Consider the following 26,342-nt stretch of genomic DNA (forward strand, 5'->3'; position numbering starts at 1 on the left):
TTTAAATGAGAGTTTCATTACAATTTTTGAAGTATACTTCATTTTTTATTATGAAATAATAAATATTTTTTGAGGAAGTTTAGAAAATGTAAAAAAGTAAAATTGTTCTGAATCCCACCACTGCAAAGCAAGCACTGTAAACATTTGGGTGTTAGAATTGTTTTTAGTTACTACTACTAATATTTCATCATTTAATTGGGGTTTTACCTATGGCTGATTCATGTTGGGTTTTTAATCATATATTAAAATCTTTATAATCAGTCTCTCTAATTATCCAATTTTTATTACTCTATAGTAAAATCTACAATAAAGACCAAAGAAACACCAAAAAATTAATAAATAATTTGCTTAGCAATAAACAGCTCAAAAGGCTTCTCCAGTGGCTCAGTGGGTAAAGAACCTGCCTTCAGGGCAGGAGACACAGGAGACAGGAGATGTGGGTTCAATTCCTGGGTCAGGAAGATCCCCTGGAGGACAAAATGGCAACCCACTCCAGTATTCCTGCCTGAAAATCCCACGGAGAGAAGAGCCTGGTGAGCTACAGTCCAAAGGGTCACAAAGAGTCGGACATGACGGAGCATGCAAGCAAATAGCCCAAAAGTGTTGGGCCGAGATGAGAACCTAGGATCTTGCTGGTTCAGGGACTAGACTCTACTTCATGGTAGTATCTTGCCAGGCTCCTTCCCTTGCCCAGGAGCTACCACTTACTGACTATATATTATATTCTAAGAACTTCTCCTACATTTTCCCTCAATTTCCTTGCAAAGTAATCATTACTGTTCTTATCCTAAAGGAAATCAGCCCTGAATATGCATTGGAAGGACTGATGCTGAAGCTGAAACTCCAGTACTTTGGCCACCTGATGTGAAGAACAGATTCATTTGAAAAGCATCCCTGATGCTGGGAATGATTGAAGGCAGGAGAAGGGGACAACAGAGGATGACATCACCAACTCGATGGACATGAGTTTGAGCAAGCTCCAGGTATTGGTGATGGACAGGAAAAGCCTGGAGTGCTGCAGTCCATGGGGCCACAAAGAGTTGGACACGACTAAGCAGCTTCAGTTGCTTCAGTCGTATCCAGCTCTTTGCGATCCTGTGGACTGTAGCCCGCCAGGCGCCTCTGTCCATTGGACTCTCTAGGCAAGAACACTGGAGTGGATTGCCATGCACTCCCTCAGGGAATCTTCCCGACCCAGGGATCGAATCTGCATCTCCTGCATTGCAGGCAGATTCTTTACTGCTGAGTCACTGGGGAGCCCTTTATTCCTATATGCATGAAGAAATCAAGGCTCAGAGATATTAAGCAATTTACCTGGGATCTTACAGTGAATAAATTCCAGACACATCTTGTAAATCTGACCCCTGAACTCGCCCATCTTCCCAAAAGGCCTGTCACATTTTAGGAAGATCCCTTTAGAAAAATGTTACTGCCTTCACTAATTTTAAAAAATTCCTCACAGAGTCTCATTTAGGTTGTTCTGTTTCATTTAGATACCCTTTTGACAGAAAGTATCTCTATATACATTTATATTGAATAGAAAAAAGTTAATCCCTGCATTATATTTTATCAACTTTTACCTTTATCTATCAACAATTAATCCTGCCTATTATAAATAACTTGGCAGAAAAATGCTTGTTCCCCAAAGAATTTGATAGAAATTTACATGAAAATGACCTTGATGTCAGAAAAAGTTATTGATATAAAATGATTTAGACACCCTTTTGACAGAAAGTATCACTATATACTCATATCGATAGAAAAAATAGTAAGTAAATACCAGGTCAGGAGTATGTTCAGAGATTTACACTTAGTACTTGTCATTATTAATTTCACCAGATCATTAGGTTGTGCTGTATTTCTATTATATTCAAGTTATTGGAAGGTCAAGATAAAATGCTAAACCTAAACAATAGGCACTGACAATGAATACCAAAATAGATCTTGAACTAAATGCCAAGCACAGAGAGAAGAAGGGGGAAAGGAAAGATGCAGGATCAGAGTCAACCACTAGATTTATTTAAGAGTTTATAAGAATGCAATGTTAAAAAGGAAAAACTTGAGGGGAGGGTGATTTTACTGGAAATTAGTCTGACTTATTTATGGGAAAGCAACAATACCAAGTTAATATGCAGCAACTTCCAAGTTAATTAAAAGATACTTAGAAGATATTATTTAAAGTTACATGACTTGAATATCATTATTCACTTTTGCCAGTGCTCACTATTTGACTGGAAATATCCTATTGGCTTTGGGGGTAAACAGTGGGCAAGTGAAAGTAGAAGAAAATCAATGGAACCAAGATCTTCCCAAGCCAAAGAATAACTCCAAAAGAGTGGAGTTATAGTAAACTTCATTATGAAAGCACTAGTTTCCAGAGCTTCTAGAGGATTCTGAGGAAAACTGGACATATTTGCAATGCATTATAAGTGTATAATTATCATTTAAATGGTGAGAGAAAGCTGGGGAGTGAAATGAGAAAAAGGCATTTTCTTAAAGCCAACCAGATGTTTGCATTTCAGGCAATGATCATCTAATCTACAGAGTCAGGTTAACAAAGCTACTTTTGTCTGCCACTCACCCTCAGCCCTAACTGTGTGCTTTCCTCTACCAAGAGAAACAGAAAGTTAAATCTACCTCCATGATTTTCAGTCACAAATTTGCTCATGAGGCCCTGGCATGCTCGATAGGTAATTCAACAGCATATGCTCACCAAAAAAACAGAAGAGACATAAAGGCATCTCTTTTTATTCTCCCTTTTTATTATTTGAGGACCCAATTTATAAGTGAAAGTTTGGAGTAAATTTCAATTGGTTGTACAGTCGTGATGATTAGGGTCATCTCATCTCACCTACAATCCAACGAAGACTTTCTTTAATAACATTCCTGTTGGTGGATTTGGCCAGGTAGCAACTTGAATGTGGAAAATACTGCCTTATTCCAAAAAGGCATTGAACATCCTTTTCAAAGGAGTTTAAAATTTGTCATGTAGATTTCAAAACTCTGGAAAAGTATCAAAGGTGTTTTTATTGGACAGTTGAATAATAAAGTACAGAAGGTAAAAGATTTGTCAAGAATCACATGAATTAAGTGGAAAGACACCTGTCACATGTATATTTCAGAAGTCTAATCTATTACTTTTGTATTACTGCTACATTTCTTATGAGATTAGCTACTTTTTAAGATGTGTTTGCCAAAACCTGGCTGAATTTATCAGGGTGGCATATATTGACTGGATTTTTATTCCATCTCAGAAAACTCAATATTTAGAAGTAAGAATATAAAAATGGAAGATATCATGAAATGAAAGCCTGTGTATACAATATTAACCATGTAACAAAATTGATGGGATTATTAGTTACATATTGGCTACCCTATTTGGGCTTTCCTTTTGTGTCTTGACTATTTTATTTGGAATCTTTGGAAATATTTGTTACAAGACAATGTAATGAGATAGGCAAACACCAGTTAGCTATTCAATGGTCTTTTTCATCATCTAAACCAGAAATCCATGAACTATGGCTGGCAAACCAAATCTGGCCCTCTTGTGTTTTTGCAAATAAAATATTATTGGAGCACTGTTACATACATTCAATTATGTATTGTCTGTAGCTGATTTAGCAGAATGATAGTGAAGTTGAGTAGACCAGAAAACACCAAAAGCCTAAAGTATTTGCTATCTGGCCCTTTATGGAAAAAGTTTGTTAATTCCTAAACTGTTCCATCTCTTAGTGTTCTAGAAGACATTTTAATCCCTGATGATAAACCTTCTACTTCTCCACTCTCTGTCCCATTAGATCTGCTTTTATTTATACTTCTTCAAGACAACCATTTTTCAATTGCCTTCTTTTCCTAGTAAATCTACCATCTTCTGCTTACATATTTTTCCCTTCTCAGTGTCAAAATTAATTCTATTCCAAAATTTATTTAAATATAGTCACATGTGGCCCAATCTCTGCATAAGGTCAATCAAAATAATAACAGTGGAAAGATATAATTGAAAGAAATGTTAATATTCCTTTGGGTTGTAAAGAAAATGTAAAAGTTGAAGTGGAGGAGTATGCTTTTAAAGAGTAATAGAACTCTTGAGAGTCCCTTGGACAGCAAGGAGAACAAACCAGTCAATCCTAAAGGAAATCAACCCTGAGTATTCTTTGGAAGGACTGATGCTGAAGCCCCAATACTTTGGCCACCTGATGTGAAAAGCAGACTCACTGAAAAAGATCCTGATACTGAGAAAGGTTGAAGGCAGAAGAAGGGGGCCACAGACGATGAGATGGTTAGAGAGCATCACTGGCTCAATGGACATGATCCTGAGCAAACTCCAGGAGATAGTGGAGGACAGAGGAGCCTGGCATGCTGCAGTCCATGGGGTTGCAAAGAGTCGGACATGACTTAGTGACTGAACAACAACATTTCAAATCCTATCTTCCCAGCATTGCTAATCTCAATATTCCCCCAAATCAATGACAGCTGCTGTGGTAGATGCCTGGACCTCCCTTTCCAGAAGAGGGTACTCATTCCACCAGCAGCCAGGCTCTCTTTGATAATTGCCCTTAGTCAAAGGGAGCTGCCCCACTCAAAGTTAAGTCTGCTTTTGAAGAGCATTCCACATTTAATAATAGTTGATACAGAGGTTTGGGCACCTTTGTCTCAATTAGAGAGGCCTACCAGGTTCCAGAACTCTCCATAAAATTGACTGAGGTCTCTATTGTGATTCTATGACTATTTCCCCCTGCCCAAGTCTGCTTCTCTCTCTCCTGCACAGGAGTTATTCCTAAGAGCATGCTCCAATAAATTCTTATAGGAAAAACTCTGCCTTGGAGCCTATCTCCCGATATAAGATAGCTCCTCTTCTAATACTCTTTCTCTCATTCCGTTCTCATCACTCAAAGGCTCCCCTGAATCTCAGTCTTTCTAGTTCTTTATTCCTCTCTGCTCAAAAGTCCTGTTTGCTCACAATCCTTCGTCAATTCTTTTCCTCCCAATAGAATTCATTACCTTTTCTTCAAATTTACTGATTAGATATGAACAAGAATTGAAAAGTAGTTCTATAATTTGTGCTAGTACATTTTTATGTCTTATTTTAAGATTTCAAAATATTGCCTTATAGAGGACATTTTGGGGCTGGAATATCTTTTGGGGGCTGGAATGTATTTTTTAAATGTTTCAACTGTTTTATTTTTAACCTAATATCTAACCAAAAAGCACTAAAAATTGTAACTTTTACATTATGCATTTGAAAGTATTTCTATGATGATTATATGGTCAAATACATAGTAAAAGCTCTTCTGAAACAACATTTTCCCTCTGCAATAGCATTTTATTAAAAACAAACTGCTCTGCTACAAAAGTTGGACAGCAAGGCAGCATAAGAAGAACTAAATTTAAAAGATATACTAATATCATCAAATTTTTCTTTGGTAAGTCTGCTCTGCAAGGAAGAAATGAAGGTTGGAGGAAAAAGAAAAGAGAGCAAGAAGAAAGAGAAGAGAAAAAGAGGAAGAAGAGGAAAGACAGGACAGGAAAGGACAACCAAACAAATCAAGAGAAAATAACTAAAAACATGAGTTACTTTACGTGCAGAACCTCTGAAGTTCGAGAAAGATTATCTTATTTATTTATTTATTTATTTATTTATTTTTTGAGAAAGATTATCTTTTCCAGATACCAAATGTTTAACTTTTTGAAATCTCCAGCATTGGTGCAAGTTAGAATAAACAACTCATCTTTATTATGCTTGAACTTAAAATTAAGAAAAAAAAAGGAAACAAAAAGTTATATGAGGTGGAAAGAAGCTTAATACCATCTCCAGATATTAAAACAATTTACATATCCTCCCTAATTAATTAAGGTGTTAGGGAATGAATAGCCAGACAAACCAAGGGCAGTCAATAGATATACAAAAATATACTCAAATATGTATGGGAATTTAATGTATGAAAAAGATTCCACCTCATCAGTGATGTAAAGATGGACTTTTAAAATAAATTGTGTCGGATAGCCATTTGGAAAAAGTACAAAACTGAGACTGAATCTCACATCATATATTACGCCTAATTCCAAATGGATCATAGAGTTAATGTTAAAAACTGAAACTATTTCAGATTGTTTTCATAGGATAAATTCCCAAAAGTGCCATTATTTGGCTTTAAAGAGTAAAAAAGAAAATAAATAAATAAAGAGTAAAAAAGATTAAGGTTCTTGATTTGTATTAGCAAACTGATTTTTAGAACTCTTCTACTAATTTATATCCCCAAATGTAGTATATGTCAGTTCCATTCTTATTCAAGCCTGGACAAGAACTGTGTCCTATTTTTTTAAAAACATTTAATAAAATATGTGTGTGGTAGAGCATAAGCTTTAGGAGCCCTTGGTTGCCCTAGGCATTTCATGACCCTGGGGATGTGTGTTATCAGAGTCAAATAGTTTTGTAAAATTAAGAACAGGATGCTATAAAAACAATTTTTAGGAAGGTCTCAAAATTCCACAAGTTTCAGACCCCACAACACCAAGATTAACTCCTGATCATTTTATTAAACTATATGCAATTTCTCCTTTAATATGTCACAAATGGACAAATCTAGAAATTTCAAATGATTCAACTAATACACGTAATTTTGGTGATTCATAAGGGGAAAAATCTCCAATAACGAATAACAGAATTACCAAGTCAAAGAGTAACTCAAAAAAGGTTTTGATAGATATTGTCCGATTTCCTTTTTTAAAGTTTGTAGAGATACCCAGTCCCTCCAACAGCAAACAAACATACATGTGTCCCTCACAACAGTGGGTATTAACCAGCACGGCTGCATATTCTCACTTGTGCACGAGACTCCTGGTTTATGCCTGTTCTCCCAGCATACTTGTTAACAGTACCCACTTTACTTTCAAGAATGGTTTGGATGACAGATGGTCATCCAGGTGTCACTGGTCTTTTAAACTCTAATGTTCCTCCTGGAGATCGTTCTGGCTTCTGGGGGCCTACAGGCTCCTGGGAGTTACCTGCATTCTCTTTTCCCTCCTCCCTTATTCATCAGCACTGACAACTGCAGAGTCATACAGTGACGGAGCACGCCTCTAGTTAGGGGCTCGCTTTCTCTGTACGCAGATGCTGGACATAGGAGGTAGCAACAAAGTATGCCTGTGTGTCGGTCCCGTTCAAAGCCAAGCACCTGTGTGTGCACACAATGTATATGCACGCACACCACACAAAGCCAAATTAGTAACTGTTTAAATCCATGTGACAGTCCCCACACGTTCACCATCCAACATGCCAGAGGTGTCGGCAAGAGGGTCCTAGCACTGGAGCAGTAGCTGAGCAGGGTGACCTTTATTTGCCTCCAAGGGCTGAGATTCTATGACTCCCCTAGACACAATGAACATTTATTAAGGGCTTACTGAGCATGAGGGAAATTCTAAAACTTTTGCCCATAAAATCTCATTTTGTCTTCAGACAAAATGACTGATTTAGTCACTGTTACTAGAGAGTTTTAATAAATAAGTAAACTAAGACACAGACAGGTCAACCTAGTGGCCTAGTATGACATACTTTGTAAATGAAGCCCAGATCTCAACTAAGGCAGCCTGCCTGTTATAGCTCCATTTTCTGTTTCATGTTTCAGGCACTGAAAATCACGTTGCATTTCACAGATTTTATTTCCATTTACTTTCTGAACCTCTCTGATTACATTTCTGAAAAGCTTCATTATAGAAGGGAGGGAAGTCATGCAGAAAATTCATGTAATATAATTTGAAAGCTTACCATTGAAGAAACTTCCTTCTTCTCTATCTGGGCAATCCAGCTTTTCAGTTATCTATTCATTATACACTGTGAGAAGAGACAACCAATTTACCTTTTCAAAGTCTTCCTAAGAAAAGTCAATGATGACTTACCTAATTTTCAAAAAAATGCTAAACATAAAATATTTATGAATATCATATGATTTCTGTTCTGAGATTTTTATATTGTTGTTGTTGTTTAGTTACAACGTTGTGTCCAACTCTTTGCAACCCCACAGACTACAGCCCACCAGGCTCCTCTGTCCATGGAATTCTCCAGGCAAGTTTACTGGAGTGGGTTGCCATTTCCTCCTCCAGGGGATCTTCCCCGACCCAGGGATCAAACCCACGTCCCCTGCATTGCAGGAGGATTATTTACTGCTGAGCCACCCAACTGCTATTTTAATATTTAAGGTTGAAATGACATAAGGTATTATCAAATTGGGTGTGAGTCAAACAAAGAAAAAAAGGCCAAATATTTGGTGGTGACCACAAGATGACTTGTCTCTGATGAGAGAAAGCCTGTGGATGCTCAATGAATTTCTTTTGAAGAATCTAGTTTCCTTTACTCAACCTTTCAATATAGGCAGCCCCTTAAGCCTGAGATGTTTCTTCTGGGTAAAAGTAAAGTTGCTTTGTGAATTTGATTACATTATATTCCTACAATGAATCTTGTGTAATTAACTGTTCCCAATCTGTGAATAGATAAATGCTTCTACCTAAAATGAATATCCAACCTTGTGCTCCTTTTTAAAAAAATACCAACCTTTTATTTTGTATTGGAGTATTGCCAATTAACAATGTGACAGTTTTAGGTACACAGCAAAGCAACTCATCCACATACATACAACCCCCCTGTGCTCTTTTCAAAGCATTTCTCCAGGCCCAGTTAGCTATGGGATTGAACATGGAGGGACACAAGTTGAAATGCCACATCGTTCTCTGCAGTTCTCTGGTTTGATTTCAATCCTAGGAAGCAGCACAAAAGCTGCACTTCAGCTCCTCTCCTCAAAAAGTTTTTTTTTTTTTTTAAACTGGGAGATAATTGCTTTACAATATTGTGTTGGTTTCTGCCATATATCAAGATGAATCAGCCATAGGTATACATATATCCCCTCCCTCTTAAATCTCCCTCCCACTTCCCGCCCCATCCTACCCCTCTAGGTCGTCACAGAGCACCGGCTTTGAGCTCCCTGCATCATCCAGTACATTTCCACTAGCTATCTGTTTTACATATGGTAATGTATATGTTTTAATGCCACTCTCTCAAATAGCTTTTCCAAATAGTTCATGATCCTGTTACCATCAAAACAATTTCTATGTGACAAGAGCTAGGGGTTAGCAATGGAGTCTATACATGCTTGACAGTTGATCCTTAAACCATACAAATTTTACCCTGCTTCTCATTCAGATATAGTATCATGTCCCAGAGGCCCAAAACAACACAATAACCTGGATATCCCCTGACATTTTTAATAGAAATTATAAAGGACCTTGCAGTACCCTTTCATCAGTCAATATTTTATGGTTCAGTCATCCAGGTGAACAAGGGTACAATGGTTCTGACTTTAGTTGGGCTTCCAGGATCTAGGGGCTTTCCTGATAACTCAGTTAGTAAAGAATCCTCCTGCAATGCAGGAAACGCTGGTTCGATTCCTGGGTCATGAAGATCCCCTGGAGAAGGGATAGGCTACCCACTACAGTATTCTTGCTTCTCTTGTGGCTCAGCTGGTAAAGAATCTGCCTGCAATGCAGGAGACCTGGTTTCAATCCCTGGGTTGGGAAGATCCCCTGGAGAAGGGAAAGGCTCCCCACAATATTCTGGCCCAGAGAATTCCATGGACAGTTGATGGGGTCGCAAAGATTTGGACACAACTGAGCGACTTTCACTTTAACTTTCCAGGGTCCAGGCATGGGTGCAAGCATGTGAGAACCTACCCAGAGCTGTCCATGTTTAGTTGAAGGAAGCTAAGATTTGAGTTCTGGGTAAGGAGGAATCTTGTAAGTAGGGGAATGTTTAAAGAATCAAGCTGGAAAAAAGTAGAGAGGGTCAGTCAACTAAATAAGGCAAAATGATTTGGGAAGAGTCTTCAAGGATTTCTTAAAACAAAGTTAATTTTTCGTTGAGTTCTTTTTGTGGAGTGGGAGTAGGGGGAACTGGGAAAGCTATTAATATCCAACTCTGACTGGAAATTTTAGTCTTCTCTATCAATATTATGGTTTTTACCCATCTTAGATTAGCTATTGAGGTTACAAGAATATGTTTTAGAAATGAGAAGAGTATTTCTTTAATTTTGATGCCTGGAATAAGTAAAGGAAAGAATTCCAATTGTGAGTTACTGAAAGAGTATGGGGCATCTCATCAAGTAAATTAAAATACTTGCCAGGATCACCCCCATGAGGAAGGTAAACTGTGTGTGGTCTTCCACCAATATAGACTTGAGTTCTGTTCAAAAGGATGGTAAATTTAGAATTAATGAAGCTTATTTTGAAAATAAATTTATCATTGGAGTAATTTTATTTCATTAGACTACATTTATGTAATGTTCTATTACCATTGCTTTATTACATATTAAGTTCTCCTTATATTTATCCATCAGGAGACTTAAAGTGTTTGATTAAGAATATGGTAATAAAATTAAAATAAATGAAATGTCATTTAAAATTTCAATAAGTTAGCAATAGAATTAACAACTGCTAATTTACTTGTCCACATCTTCTCTCAGTAGGATGTGAACTACATGAAGGCAAGGATTTATCTTTTCTTGCTATAATTATGTCCCTAGTGACAACCACATTACATAAGGCATAATAAATAGTAAATATCTACTGAAATAGACGAGAGTCAAGGAGGCATTGAGTACATGAATAGTTAAATATTTATGTTATCTGACATTTGGAACTTTAAAAAGTGCTTTAACTTAGAATCACATCTGCTAGATAACAAGACCATTAGATCAGATGTAGTAATCAATATTTTAATGCCCCATTACTCATTCATTTTTTAATTGAAATATGGATGTTTCTGGAACCCAAGAACAATCTTTGTATTTTGAAACATAATAAGTCCTTAACACAAATTCCCTTAACAGAATGCAGTTCTCATGGAATTAATAAGATTTCCAAAATTAAAAGACACTTGGAAGAAAAGCTGTGACAAACCTAGACAGTGTATTAAAAAGCTGAGATATCACTTTGCTGACAAAGGTTGTGTAGTTAAAGCTATTGTTTTTCCAGTAGTCATGTATGGATGTGAAAGTTGGACCATAAATAAGACTGAGCACCGAAGAATGATGCTTTTGAAGTGTAGTACTGGAGAAGACTCTGGAGAGTCCCTTGGACAGAATGGAAATCAATCCTGAATATTCATTGGAAGGATTGATGCTAAAACAGAAACTCCAATACTTTGGCCACCTGCTGCAAAGAGCCAACTCATTGATAAGGTCCCTGAAACTGGGAAAGATTAAGGACAAGAGGAGAAGGGGGAGACAGAGGATGAGATGGTTGGATGGCATCACCAACTCAATGGATCTGAGTTTGAGCAAGCTCCGGGAGATGGTGAAGGATAGGAAAGCCTGATGTGCTGCAGTCCATGGGCTCGCAAAGAGTCAGACATGACTTAGCGACTGTACAACAACAAATCTCTAAATGAAAACAATAAAAGAAGAGATAGATAGCAGGTGAATAGTAGAGCAAAACCAGAATGAGGGTAGTTGTTGGCCCATATTTGCAGAGGTTTCAGAGCTTTCCTTTCAAACTGTAGAAGCTTCAGTGATGGATATTTGCTCAGGCCCCTATTCTCTTGTGGGAATAATTAGCCACTTTACTGATAAGCAGCTATGCAAAAAAGTGATGACATTTATAAAAGACCAGGGCCCTAGGGGAAAATATATATATATATATTTTAAAGCAACATGTTAGTTACAGCCTCTTGGCACACATGTAGTGTACACTTTTTGGTTCTTCCTTCTGGGTATATGGGACTTCCCTGGTGGCTCAGATGGTAAAGCGTCTGTCTATAATGCGGAAGACCCAGGTTTGACCCCTGGGTTGGGAAGATCCCCCAGAGAAGGAAATGGCAACCCACTCCAGTACTCTTGCCTGGAAAATCCCATGGACAGAGGAGCCTGGCAGGTTGCAGTCCATGCAGTCGTGAAGAGTCAGACATGACTGATCGACTTCACTTTTGGGTATGTACTTGTAATGAGATGTAAAGAATAAGGAATTATCTTCTATCTTACTGTTTCTTTTATCCTAATATGTTAATAGGAAGAGGATATAAAGTCTCACAGCCAGAAAAATACAAAGGCCTGGACAAACTAGTGGTCTTAAGTAAGCAAACAGAACATTTGGCCAACACTTATTTTTTCACACAGGCACATTTTACTTACAGATGGGCCTATTAATGTGCCTCTGCCATATCTATGGGTCTTTCTATCTTGTCTATGGGTTCTTCTTGAAAAAGGCACACAAACTGAAGAAAGAAAATAATATTGTGTTGGCTTGAAGGAGAATGGAGAAAAGCTTCTCAAAGTGTATGGACGATGAAAATATTTTCCATACCTTTTGTGAACTCCTTTTGAAAAAGTTACTTGAAAATACACTCCAGAAAAAGAAAAAAAGAATGAATTCTAAAAAAATGAAGATATGGGATCCAAAAAGTTCTTCTAACTCAGTAGAGCAGTAAAATTAGTGAAGAAACTAATTTTGTAAATTATAACAGGAAGTCAGAGGACTTTTTAAAGAATATTTATAAGAAGAAAATGACTATATTTTACCAAATACTAGATGAATAATCACAGTGTTAGGAATAAAGATACATGTGTCCTGTGTCCTTTTTGTCAAGAAATAATGAAGGTAGCTAAAACTCTAGGAAATCCAAAAGCTGTATAAGAAAGTTACAATGTAAACATGAAACAAGCTGAAATGTATCATGATTTTGAGAAATGGAGAGTAAAGAAAGAGACTATTTGGTTGGAACACTAGGTAGTTCTTTGTTAAGCAATACAGGTTTGTGACATAGAATTACCTTTCCTATTTCCACTTCAGTTATTTCCTAAACATTATTTACACAATCATAATATGTTTTATTCTTTTTATAGTTAAAAAAATTTAGATTCAAATTATAGAGTATTTCAAGATATAAATAAATATAAATTTCAAGATATAAATAAAGAACAGAATGCAAATATTATACACTGAAAAAAGACAAATTAGTGAGAAAGCTTACTGAATTTAGGAGCTAGAGAGAGAGAAGACAAACAGAAGGAAACAGGTTTCCAGATTTTCTTATCTTAATTAATAGGAAAAGTATTGATAGGTAGAGAAATAGAGGGCTAAATAGATTACTCAAAGTAAAAAAGATAGCCAACAGAAGAAATATTAGGCATCTTAACAGCTTGTAGTGAACAAGGATAGTCACAATTCTAAAATAACAAAATAATAATATCCTGTAACACTGAAAAACAAAAAGAAATATGGATCATATAAGATACATTTTTCAGTTTTCATGATGGGTAGCAGATAGATAATATCTAAGTCAATAAATCATGAAAAAGAGAAAAAGCCATATTGTTCAAAGACCTGGAGTTAACCAAAAGAAGAACTACAAATAGAATCATACTAAAAGGATCACTTTTGGAGAGGAGGTGTCAGAGGTGGAGTGGGGAGTGGGAAAATTAAACTTTTATTTTTTGAAAATTAAACTTTTTATTTGGCAATTTTCTGTAATTTTCAAAAAAGTGATGTATCCTTATCATATGGATACATGTATTATTTTTATTACATGAAAAAGGTAAACCCTTCCTTTATTACTAGCTCATTCTCTTCAGTGATATTATCCCAAAGCACATTCTTACTAAGGATAAATGAACATACCTCTGTAGGTAATGTTGATAAATGCAGCATTGACAAATGAACGCTATAACCATGACTGCAAGGAGTAGAAGCATCAGGAATCCAAACATGTCAACTGAAATGAATGAAAAGAACTATATTTTAAGCCAACAGAAGGTTAATTTCTCATAGTTTCATCATTTCTACTACCATGCAGTCTGATTCTTAAATACAAATTCACAGGGCATTATTAAAAATTATACAGTAATATACATTATACACTCCAATAAAACCATCTTTAACGCAATAATCACTAACATCTGAAAATAATCTGGGTTGCTAAAAAATGTTCTTTATCTCACTGGTGGCTCAGACAGTAAAGAATCTGCCTGCAATGTAGGAGACCTGGTTCGATCCCGGGGTTGGGAAGATTCCCTGGAGAAGAGAATGGCAGCCCATTCCAGTATTCTTGCCTGGAGAATTCCATGGACAGAAGAGGCTGGAAGGCTACAGTCCATCATGTCAGAAAGAGTCAGACACGACTGAATGACTAACACTACTTTCATCTCTAGATTGGTAAACTATTAGGCCACTAGCTTATTTTTTTCCTTTATTTTATCTCTAAATTCATTCCCAGGCAATATCTCAACAGAAAAAAAAAAGAAAAAGATCCTCCAGGCTACTGTTTCTGTACAAATACAAATAGCAGGTAGTGGGGGATGGTTTATTGTTTGAGTTTCAAGAGTTCCTTATCAAAAAGACAATGAGCGTTTGCTGGGGAATCAGCTCTCCAGCACTTGGAAACTTTATCTCCTCTCGATACTATTTAACTTATCAGCCTGGTGTACCTGTAAAATGAAACCAGAGGGCAGAAGATGAAGTAGGAGACTAGGGGTTCCCCATTCATACTAAATAGACAAAGTGTCACCCACTCATATCAGCTCTTTGCAACAATTATGAAGTCAATTTACCTGGTGGTATCTGAAGAAAACATGGGTTTGTGAGAAAAATTTGTAATCTTTCACTTTAATTAAAAAAAAATACAATATTACAGATATAATTTAAAGATTCTTTGATGACTGAGATGATTTTAGTCGGAGGGAATCATTCTTTTTGATTGGCAATTCTCAGTATTGAACACAGTAGCTGAGACAATATAAATTATAATAACACTACTGGGCTCAGTATGTCCTCATCCCCAGGATTAGCTTATAAGAAACTCCTGGAGTTCCTAAAGCAACTTAAGAACACAAACCTCCTTTCACTGGGTTATAGTCATTGTATATAGGAGTATTTTAGAGATGAAAATTGAAGTATTTAACAATCGGTAAGGTAAGGCACCCACCAATCAGAATAAAGCTTGACCTAGTTTGAACCAACACTGGCTGGAAGCAACCAGGAGAAACAGAAATGAATGAATTTGCTGTATTTTAATAAAGTAAATATAATAATTCTTTAACTGTAGCAAATCACTAGTGTTTGCAAGTCTATTACAAAAAGTACATAAAAATTCAAATATGGACAACTCACCTTGACAGTTTAACCAAAATGAACAACTGACAGGACACTCAGAATTTGGAAAACAAATTTTTTTGCAAGCATTTTCTTTACTGCACCAAAAACACTGCGTTTGGAAAGAAAAAAAAGTATAATAATTGCAATTTCAGTAAATTTCTGGTACAGGTTTGGTAAGTATTCGACTTATAACAGCCACCATCATCATCACCATATTATTATTTGTAGTTGATGCTGCTGGTGGGCTGCTCAGATCTGCTTTACCAGACCCACGCACACAAACCCAGCTGCAGCGTGTGGTGACAGACAGTGGCTCAAGCTGCCCTTTTTCCTGCATTGTCCTCAAGGATAGGTAGCAACGTGCCTATGAGGTTACTTCCACCTCCATCAGTAACTGACAGGTATGTTGTGTTGTTGCATGTGTGTGCTCAATCGTATAGAACTCTGTGACCCCATGGACTATAGCCCGCCAGGCTCCTCAGTCCATGGGATTCTTAGGGCAAGAATACTGGAGTGGGTCGCACACCCAGAGGGAGGCAGAGCTGGGAGATGAAAAGGAAGAGAGGAAACGGGAATAACAGCTTTTAAGACTCAGCTGTGCATGAAGTCAAGGCCACCCTGGACTTTCCAGTTTTGTGAGTCAATATATTCTCTTTTGATTAAATCAGTTTGAGCTGGGTGTCTGTCACTTACCACAAAGAGATCTAATTCCTTAACTGAGGCTAAAACGTCTTCAAAGAACAGAACTTCAAATTACCCAGAAAAACAGTAGAATATATTTAACCTCTCTAAATTAGTAGTGCATAATTTATTTTGGGGGGCTTCAAAATCACTGCAGATGGTGATTGCAGCCATGAAATTAAAAGACACTTACTCCTTGGAAGGAGAGTTATGACCAACCTAGAGAGCATATTAAAAAGCAGAGACATTACTTTGCCAACAAAAGTCAAGTCTATGGTTTTTCTAGTCAAGGCTATGGTTTTTCTAGTGGTCATGTATGGATGTGAGAGTTGGACTGTGAAGAAAGCTGAGCACCGAAAGTTTATGCTTTTGAACTGTGGTGTTGGAGAAGACTCTTGAGAGCCCCTTGGACTGCAAGGAGATTCAACCAGTCCATCCTAAAGAGGATCAGTCCTGGGTGTTCATTGGAAGGACTGATGCTGAAGCTGAAACTCCAGTACTTTGGCTACCTCATGCGAAGAGCTGACTCATTGAAAAAGACCCTGATGCTGGGAGGGATTGGGGGCAGGAGGAGGAGAAGGGGACGACAGAGGATGAGATGGCTGGATGGCATCACCGACTCGATGGACATGAGTTTGGGTAAACTCCGGGAGCTGGTGATGGACAGGGAGGCCTGGCATGCTGCAATTCATGGGGTCGCAAAGAGTCGGACATGACTGAGCGACTGAACTGAACTGAATTTAAGACAAATTACAGGATTTTTTTTTCTTGTAGCTAAGGAAGATGACCTGTATAAATACAAAGCCATGCCAACCAGAGACCCTTCAGAGAGTGACAAGTGAGAAGTCAGCTAACAGACTTTAGACTGATGGATAATATCATTAAAATGGAAAAAAAATGCAGAGAGGAGGAAGGTACTTATTGTGCAAAGAGGGATTTTATAGTAGTGGACATAAGATAAAAAGAGTCTTTACTAATTATTTAAGGGCAAATGTTAGAGATAACAGAGGTTAGATTACACTGATATATATATATATAATTTCACTCATTCATTTACTTTTGACCGCACTGGGTCTTTATTCCTGCAGAGGCTTTTCTCCAGTTTTGGCGAACGGGAGCTACTCCAGGTGCAGTGCTCAGGTTTCTCACTGTGGTGACTTTTCATGGTCTCTGGGACGCGTGGGCTCAGTAACTGTGGTTCCCAGGCTCTAGAGCACAGGCTCAGTAGTCCATGGCATGTGGGATCTTCCTGGATCAGGGATCAGACCTAGGTGTTTCCTGCATAGGCAGGCAGATTCTTTACCACTGGGGGCCAGCACGGAAGCCCTAAAGCATTGTTTTCTAGAGGCTGAAAATTTAACCAGCAGATATAATCTGTCCACTCTATTAAAATAAAAGTCTCTAAGTGGAAAAATATGATAATTTTGAAAGGAGTGGAACAGATAATAAATGTGATAGTAGTTCATAAGAGAAAGTACTCTCTCCCAGTTGACTAACTATATGATTTCTTTCAGAGAATAGGAAGAATTTGTCTGACTTTTGAAGAATAGGTAAAAATCTATATAGGAAGAGAGGGCTTTAGACACAGAAGCTATGGTAGAATAAAGAACAGGTTTCAGCAATAAATGCTGAAGAGGGTGTGGAGAATGTTGGTGGGAATGCAAACTAGTACAGCCACTATGGAGAACAGTGTGGAGATTCCTTAAAAAACTGGAAAGAGAACTGCCAGATGACCCAGCAATCCCACTGCTGGGCATACACACCGAGGAAACCAGAATTAAGAGAGACACATGTACCCCAATGTTCATCGCAGCACTGTTTACAATAGCCAGGACATGGAAGCAACCTAGATGTCCATCAGCAGACAAATGGATAAGAAAACTGTGGTACATATACACCATGGAATATTACTCAGCCATTAAAAAGAATGCATTTGAATCAGTTCTAATGAGGTGGATGAAACTGGAGCCTATTATACAGAATGAAGTAAGCCAGAAAGAAAAACACCAATACAGTATACTAACACATATATATGGAATTTAGAAAGATGGTAACGATGACCCTATATGCGAGACAGCAAAAGAGACACAGATGTAAAGAGCAGTCTTTTGGACTCTGTGGGGAAGGCGAGGGTGGGATGATTTGAGAGGGTAGTGTTGAAACATGTATATTACCATATGTGAGGTGGATCGCCAGTCCAGGTTCAATGACAGGGTGCTCAGGGCTGGTGCACTGGGATGACCCAGAGGGATGGGATGGGGAGGGAGGTGGGAGGGGGGTTCAGGATGTACACCCATGGCTGATTCATGTCAATGTTTGGCAAAAAGCACTACAGTATTGTAAAGTAATTAGCCTCCAATTGAAATAAAATTTTAAAAAAGAACAGATTTCAGGCTTCCCTGGTGGTTCAGTGGTAAAGAATTTGCCTGCCTGTTCAGGAAACACAGGTTCGATCCCGGATCCAGGAAGATCCCACATGCCTGAGAGCAGCTAAGCCCTTGCGCCACAACTCCTGAGCCCGGGAGCCTGGCGCTCCCAGCGTCAGGGGCTCTGCAGGGCCCACGTGCCACAGATGCTGAGTGCCCCGATGCCCCGGAGCCTGTGCTCCCCAACAGGAGGAGCCGGCGCAGGTGAAGCCTGAGCGCCACCACGAGACGCTGGCCCCTGCTCTCCACAGCTAGAGAAGCCCAAGCGGCAACAGAGACCCAGCACGGCCAAAGATAAATCAGTAAAATTATGAAATATGAAAAATACGAAAGAACATGCTTCCACAGCGGTAGAAGTGAAGTTTGTCATCATGGGATTTTGTGGAATTATTTGGAAAGATAAACTTTTCTCAAATGGAGATGGACTTTGAACCAGACTAAAGAGTGTGTTTTTTCTTTTCTTTTTAAAAATTGAATTATAATTTTTTTCAAACAAAAAATTATTTTGTTTTTGAAGTATAATTTTCTAGAAGGAAGTACATGTTCACACTAAGTTTTTCCTTTGTTTTATTTTTAGGTTCTCAAGGAAAGGTTTAATGCAGAAATACATCTTAATAACTGTGACCAGTCATTCCTATTACTAAAAAACTGTGTAAAACGAAGTTTGGCATACCTTTTAGACTACAACTGTAAATTACATGACTTTATAATACTCCCAAGACAATTTCTTCATATAAAAGTTAACTTACTTTCTTTCTGCTTATACATGATTGACAATTATTCACTGCAGTACATTCTGAAAAAAAAAATTAAGTACAAAAATATAAATATTTTTATCACTCAATTTTAGATAAAATGCATTTTGTTAAGTCATTTCTGTTTCAAGGCAAATGTATCCATACCTGGAGCATTTTCCTTTATTATTTTCATAAGTCTAGACACTTTCTCATTGATACTATTTAAATCCTAACTCCTTCTTACTTTCTCCTCTTAAACTCAAAAAATGAGAGAGCATCATCCAACTTTGATGAGACAAGTAAAGTTATAAAAAATAACCTCCCTCTCCTACACTAACTCCCTGGTCCCACCAGACACCGAAGGCTACACCTCTGAAGCAAATTGGACTAATCCCACAGTGCACTCATTGATCCAGGGAGAAGGAATCTGACCAAGTCAGACTAATCAGAAGCCTCCTTCCATGATTTACAGATTGGAACTTGAGGGTTAGGGGTCTCTAATTTTTCAAAAACTTAAATATGATTTTTATCTTTGTGTAATTATAAACGTGATACATATTCAATATAAGAAATAAGTATACATAAAAATCAAAAGTCAGCTGAAATTCCACCATCCAGAGAAATTCTGATGCTTCATCTTACTTTAAACAAATTATTACCATGAAATTTGAATTTTTCCATCATTGCAGAGGACTGCAACCATGGAATCTTAAATACCAATATTCTAGTCTCTGACTAGAATCTTCTCTCCTTTCGTCTAGTCTGCATTTTGACATGACGCAGACCTTTACTTTTCTTGACGTTGCAATCGTTTTCCAAATCTATTTGCTCCTTATGGCTTCATTCCTTTCTCTCCAGCCTGAACTTCAGGTCAGGGAATGACCTGATCTGGGTCCATCTCAGAGATTGAGACTAAGTATTTGTAGAACTAACCAGTAATCCTTCTTGTAGTCTTTCTTCCTATTACTGAAAAACCAGTGAAGGACAGCTGACCTGTATGACCGTCTGCTACCTGAAGCAATATGTTCTTTCCTTCTTTTACTCTGTGCCTGAAGAAAGACGCATTAGCTACTTCCACAGCATCCTCAGGGCCAGATTCTCCCTGCACTCTGAAGACAGACTTTTTCGTGTGTATTTGTCTTCTATCTAGCCACTTCCATCCTCCTGAATACATTTCCCTAATACCTGCAGCATCGCTCTCTCCTAGTTCTCTTGGAATGTTACTGGCCATCCTTTTTGAGTTTTTGGTTGGTTCCATTTCCTCTATTAATGCCTAAAATGTTGTTATTCCATAAAGTTCCATCCTAGGTCTTCTCTTCTTCCATGAGGGATCACAATTTCAAATACCTGGAGACTCCAGGCATCAGCATATATTATACTCAATATCAAAACAAAAACTTTCTTTTTGATTGGTGTTGCAAATAATAATTTAAAAATTGAACAACTGAATCTGACAAGTTGATTACAAAGTTTATCTAGGATGAGTAAAAATATTTTTGGTATCAAAATTTTTTGACAAACAGGTAAGAGAAAAATTTAGGCAATGGATAACAAGATTTCATATATTACTATTAATATCCTCTATACCACCTTCTTATATTTTATTTACTTTATTGATTTCTGATATAGGCATGTAAAGTGAGTCCATGGGGTTTTTAATCTGTTAAGTGCTTTTTAAAATTTCTATCAGCTTTGGCTAGAAAGTAGTTCTATTTCATAGTTTATATTTCAAAATTATATTGTTAAGTGAATAAAGAATCATAATATGTCATCTCCATATATTGTGCTATATGTCAGTATGGAATATTGCTTATTATCCTCCTTAAATATTTTTTATTTAAATTCTGTTTTATCTATGTTGCTACACTTGTTTTATTTTTCATTAGCATTTGCAATGTATATATTATTTCATCAATTTATTGCTTGTTCCTTTATTTCCTCTAGTCACACCCTGCAGTCACACCTGTTTCTGTTTCCTTAAAATTTTTTGAGATATGTTTTATATTCTTCTTTCTATCATTGATTCATCAAGATCTACATTCTCCACCTATACAAGGATCTTAATGTGCTTTAACTTTCTTCCTTTCCCTTCCCACACCACTCCCCAGGAAGAAATCATCTTGAATTTCAATTATTATTAAATAGTTATCAATTATTATTAGACTATCAATGCAGTTACATGGCTATCGACTTGTAATCAATCATTTATATTTGATTCTGGTGCACTGGCTTCTTTGCTTCCTACTCTTTTTTGAATCCCACCTGTCCCCTCAGTTTATTTTCATTTTGCTGAACATATCCCGGAGCACACCTTTCTCAGAGAGGGTCTGTGGGGTGACAGAAGTCACTCTGACTATATATAATATAGGGAGTGTAGTCCTGGGAATCAGGTGATAAGATAAGGTGATAAATAGATAAATAAAATTAATTAATTAATTATTTAAATAAAAGACAAGGTGATAAAATAGATAAGATTGAGGAAACTACCAGGAGGAAGATAGTGAAGACCCAGCTCACCCCAGATATCAGCACAAGCTAGGCCAGAGGGCAGAGGAAGGAGGCAGCTGCCAGAATCCAGTATAATAAGTGTATGTAGAGTCTGCATGACACATATTCTCGGTGCATTCAGCATTAGCAGAAATAAACAAATATATACTATAGAAATAAAGAGAAAACCTGCAAGCCTTGCCTCATTTTCAAATAGGAAGCCTTCATTTTATTTCCTTGGAGAGACCTGACTTTTCATCTCATTCTGACTTTGAGATACGTTTCACTGAATCTGTTTCTCCTTTGGTGGTTTCCTAGCTCAGCCCTTGTGGGGGAGATTTTCATCTGTTCCTTGAGTTATGCTTTCTTCTAGGATAATTTATCTGTTTTTCTGCATGTGACCATATGTGTGTGCTCAGTCACCCATTTGTGTCTGACTGTTTGCGACCTCATGGACTGTACCCCACCAGGCTCCTCTGTCCATGGAATTTTCCAGGCAAGAATGCTAGAGAACAGGTTACCATTTCCTCTTCCAGGGGACCTTCCCAACCGAGGAATCAAGCCCACATCCCCTGCATCTCCTGCGTTGGGAAGTGGGTTCTTTACTGTTAAGCCACCTGGGAAGCCCATGTGATCATATACTCCTGCATTATTTACTGTTAGCTGTGCAGTGTTTGCCTAGGTTCTGTATTGTCTAGTTTCATCTTACTGATGCTTTGACAGCCTTTTTCAGACCTTCCATGTGTGCTGACATAGTATAAGTGACATCTTGGCCACCTTACCACGGTCCTTGAAAATTTTTTTCTGACAAACTACAGTCTTACCATATTTTATGGTGGCACTAGTGGTAAAGAATCCACCGGCGAATGCAGGAGAGGCAAGGGACACAGCTTTGATTCCAGGGTCAGGAAGATCCCCTGGAGGAGGAAATGGCAACCTGTTTGGGTGTTCTTGCCTGAAAAATTCCATGGACAGAGGAGCCTGGTGGGGTACAGTCCACGGGGTTGCCAAGAGTTAGACACGGCTGAGTGACTGAGCACACACACAGCACATTCTTTTCACTTGCTGTTCCAAGCATTTGACAAAGGGAGAGAACGCACGTGAGTCGTTGCCACCAGACTTCTTTACAATATCCGGACTCGGTCCTCTCTTCTGAGCTTTTGTCATTTTTCCACTGCCAGGGTTCACTCTGGCTAATTGCTAACATTGCTAATTTCCAAACAGCGGATATCTTTGAATTGTAGATCTGCCCCCTAAAGCCAGTTTGTAGCCCAGGAACTAGTGTTTCCATCAGAGTCAGATCCATTGTTCAGTTTCTCTGTTTTCCTTATGTCTTCTCTGTAACTATTCCTCTGTTCTTCAGAACAGGGTGAAAAATAGGACACCCACTCAGTTTGCATCTCTCTAGATCTGGGAGTACTAATGAAAATTTTTGGAACTTAGCGACTCAGTCATTTCTAAGGGGTGATGGCGGCGTTTGAAGTGTTGCACGCTGTGCTGTTCTAGTCTGATCCAGAGCCTTCTATTTCTTCCCATGCTCACCCTTTGTTGTCTGGTTGCTCCCAGTAAGAGAACTTCTCTACAGTATTTGGTATTTTTTGTTCATTCATTAGTATTGGAGAAGAAGATTCTTAATTCAAAGTACCAAGAGCAAACTAGAACTTCTTCTGATATTGCTTACCAAACTCTCAAATGTAAGTGAACATCAGGGTTAAAAGCTCTGGGGATCAAAGTAATCCACTTAGTAGGAGATCTCACTTGATGTGGGGTCATTCACTGAGGCCTGTGGGTTGCCTGTGGGAAGGTCTGTCACTCAGAGTGTTAGAAATGATGGAGGTGGAAATCTCGGTGAGAGGTTAGAGGAGGTTTTGGAAGTGAAAGAATCATGTCTAAGAAACCATATGCTTGTAAAAGGGGAAGGTTGAATGTGAGCTCAAAGATGAAATTACCCCATGCTAAGAAGCCAACACTGAGGACAGGGTCAGAAATAGGCTGAACCAGGTCTTCCCTCCAAAAGGGAAGTTGTTTTCTTAGAAACACTGATCAAGATTGGTCAGCCTCAGAACCAAGCTGGCTAGAAGACCAGACTCTGTCATCTATTTGTTGTTCAATCACTCAGTCATTTCCAACTATTTGTGACCCCATGGACTGCAGTATGCTAGATTTCCCTGTCCTTCACCATCTCGTGGAGCTTATTCCAACTCCTGTCCATTGAGTTGGTGATGCCACCCAACCATCTCATCCTCTGTTATCCCCTTCTCCTGCCCCCAATCCCTCCCAGCATCAGGGTCTTTTCCAATGAGTCAGCTCTTTGCATGAGGTGGCCAAAGTATTGGAGCTTCAGCTTCAGCGTCAGTCCTTCCAATGAACACCCAGGACTGATCTCCTTTAGGATTGACTGGTTTGATCTCCTTGCAGACCAAGGGACTCTCAAGAGTCTTCTCCAACACCACAGTTCAAAAGCATCAATTCTTCAGTGCTCAGCTTTCTTTATAGTCCAACTCTCATCCATACATGACTACTGGAAAAACCCATAGCTTTGACTAGACGGACCTTTGTTGGCAAAGTAATGTCTCTGCTTCTTAATATGCTGTCTAGGTTTGTCATAGCTTTTCTTCCAAGGAGCATTCTTTTAATTTCATGGCTGCCATCTATGATTCTTGATTTACTTTTGTTTCCTTCCTTTTTGTTCTTCCTCAGTATTTTAACAAGGTTTTCTGAAAAATTCTAGTGTGACTCCAGTTTGCTAGGGGGCAGAGGGAAAGGTGTGTTTCCACATTCAGCCTATGTTTTGGGGGCACTGTTCATGGGGAGAAGGTGGCAGGTGTGGTAAGAGAACACTGTTTCCCCTAAGGTCTGTATGGGAATGATTGCAAAGTTAAGTGAGAGGAAAATATACAGGAGAGAGACCAACGGAATAAGCCAGGACTTCTGGCTCAGCCGCCCCCACTCCCCACCCTCTCAAAGGAACTTCTCATTTCAAGGCAAAGCTAAGAGCTTTGGGTTCGGTTTTAGGAAGGAAGACAAACTTGGTTATAGATACTATCTTATTGACTCTGAAAACCAGAAATCAGTAATTATTCTGTCTCAGAATCTTCATAAAAATGGCAACCTTGGCTTTACCCAGCATTTTCCAAGTAGTTCAAATCCCATCTTTATTCTATCTATACAATTTCATTTTAGGATACTGGAAACTTCATCTCACGGTTCATAAATTTAACTCAGTAAGGCTTTTAACATTTCAACATTTCTTCTGTTGGGGAGGGGAAACAACGGAAGTCTCTAAACCAAAATAATGACTTAATAAGACCCAAACTAAGTAATTTATTAGTTAAGACCTTAAAACACTAAAAAAGACTGTGTGCATGCTTAGTCATGTCTGACTCTGTGACCCCATGGACTGCAGCCCTCCAGGCTCCTCTGTCCATGGGGATTCTCCAGGCAAGAATACCTTGAGTGGGTTGCCATGCCCTCCTCCAGGGGATCTTCCCAACCCAGGGATGGAATCCAGGTCTCTTATATTACAGGCAGATTCTTTACTGTCTGAGGGCTAGCTATGGCCACTGGGTGGGGTCTGATTAGAACAAAAGCCAAGACCTTATTCATAGCACAAAGCTTTTGCAGTGCAGGGCTTGCAAATCATGTGGGTGGGGTGGCGGGGGGGGGGGAACATGCTTTTCACACTGAAAAGTTTTAATCCACTTTTCACATTTCAAATAAAGCAAATGAATTTGAATCCAATTAAACTGTGTGCTCAGTCAGACTTTCAGTCATGTTCAACTCTTTGCGACTCCATGGACTATAGCCTGCCGGACTCCTCTGTCCTTAGAATTTTCCAGGCAAGAATACTGGAGTGGGTTCCGATTTTCTGCTGTAGGGGATCTTCCCAATCCAAAGATTGTCTCCTGCATTACAGGTGGATTCTTAACCATTAGAGCCACCTGGGAAGACCCCAATTTAACTGGATTTCACCAAAAACGTGAAGATCTTTTAAAAACGTCTTCCCATTGTCAACGACAAATTGGCACTTGCCCAGGGCGTTTGCCGTCTGCCCTGTGGAGACTGAACACTGTGCTGCTGTAGCTCTTGACCTTCAACACCCACTGAAGGAGTTCAGGGTGGAGTGAGGCACTCTGTGCTCCAGGGAAACTGGTGGGACAGGTCTTTAGAAAGTTAGATATTTTCAGGAACTGATTTCATAATCCCAATCCTTGCATCTCTTCATATATAAAAAAATCACTAAGTCCCTTCATGAGGACATCAGCTCCTGGTGACTGGCAGAAAATCTCTTGTAAAGTAAGCGTTTGATTGCCTTGAGCTCTCCCTTCACCAAAACCTTACATATTGACCTTCCCCCACTGCCTCTTTGGAGCAGTCTCTCAGAGCTATTTGAGGTGCTGTCTCTCAGGCTGCAGTCCTTATTTTGCCCCCCCAAAACTTAATTGGTATCTCACACATTGTGCATCTTTTTAGTCAACACCGTCAACACCCAAAAGCAACTTTAGAGATGAAACTTTTAGCCTTCCAGGAAGGCTCAAATATAAAAGCAGTGCCTCTGGGCTCAGGATGGCTTACCTACCGTCATTCACAGCTTTTGGTCTGAGCTTGCTCTTGTATCTGGAGATTTGGGAAGAGCTATTTTCTGAGAAGCTGATAAACAGTTGGATGAGAAAGAGAGAGATAAAAACTGGCAGGAGGATTTGGCTCCACGACCGCAGCCAGCACATAGCTCCTCAGACCTGGGTGCCGCCAGATGCTGGCCAGAGGGACTGTGGTAGGCATCAGGTACTTATTTGGACCTGCGGACCCACTCACGGACCATGAGCCAGCCTAGCGGTCCCTTCCGAGGCAGCTTTCAGAGCCTTGGACTCCAGCATAA

The 26,342-nt window shown here is 38.7% G+C and overlaps 1 protein-coding gene across 1 annotated transcript; it reads right to left on the reverse strand.

Moving 5' to 3' along the window:
* Nucleotides 1-2,734: 2,734 nt before the first annotated feature.
* PTTG1IP2 (PTTG1IP family member 2) lies at nt 2,735-26,342 on the reverse strand. Its single transcript, XM_020913750.2, has 7 exons — nt 26,043-26,342; nt 18,989-19,035; nt 15,148-15,241; nt 13,660-13,753; nt 10,167-10,228; nt 7,766-7,831; nt 2,735-3,003 (listed from the first exon to the last, which is right to left on the reverse strand). Exons 1-6 carry the CDS (start codon nt 26,188-26,190, stop codon nt 7,818-7,820), a joined length of 459 nt encoding a protein of 152 aa, XP_020769409.1. The 5' UTR covers nt 26,191-26,342; the 3' UTR covers nt 2,735-3,003; nt 7,766-7,817.

The sequence above is a fragment of the Odocoileus virginianus genome, chromosome 1 (assembly GCF_023699985.2).
Source record: "Odocoileus virginianus isolate 20LAN1187 ecotype Illinois chromosome 1, Ovbor_1.2, whole genome shotgun sequence".
NCBI lineage: Eukaryota > Metazoa > Chordata > Mammalia > Artiodactyla > Cervidae > Odocoileus > Odocoileus virginianus.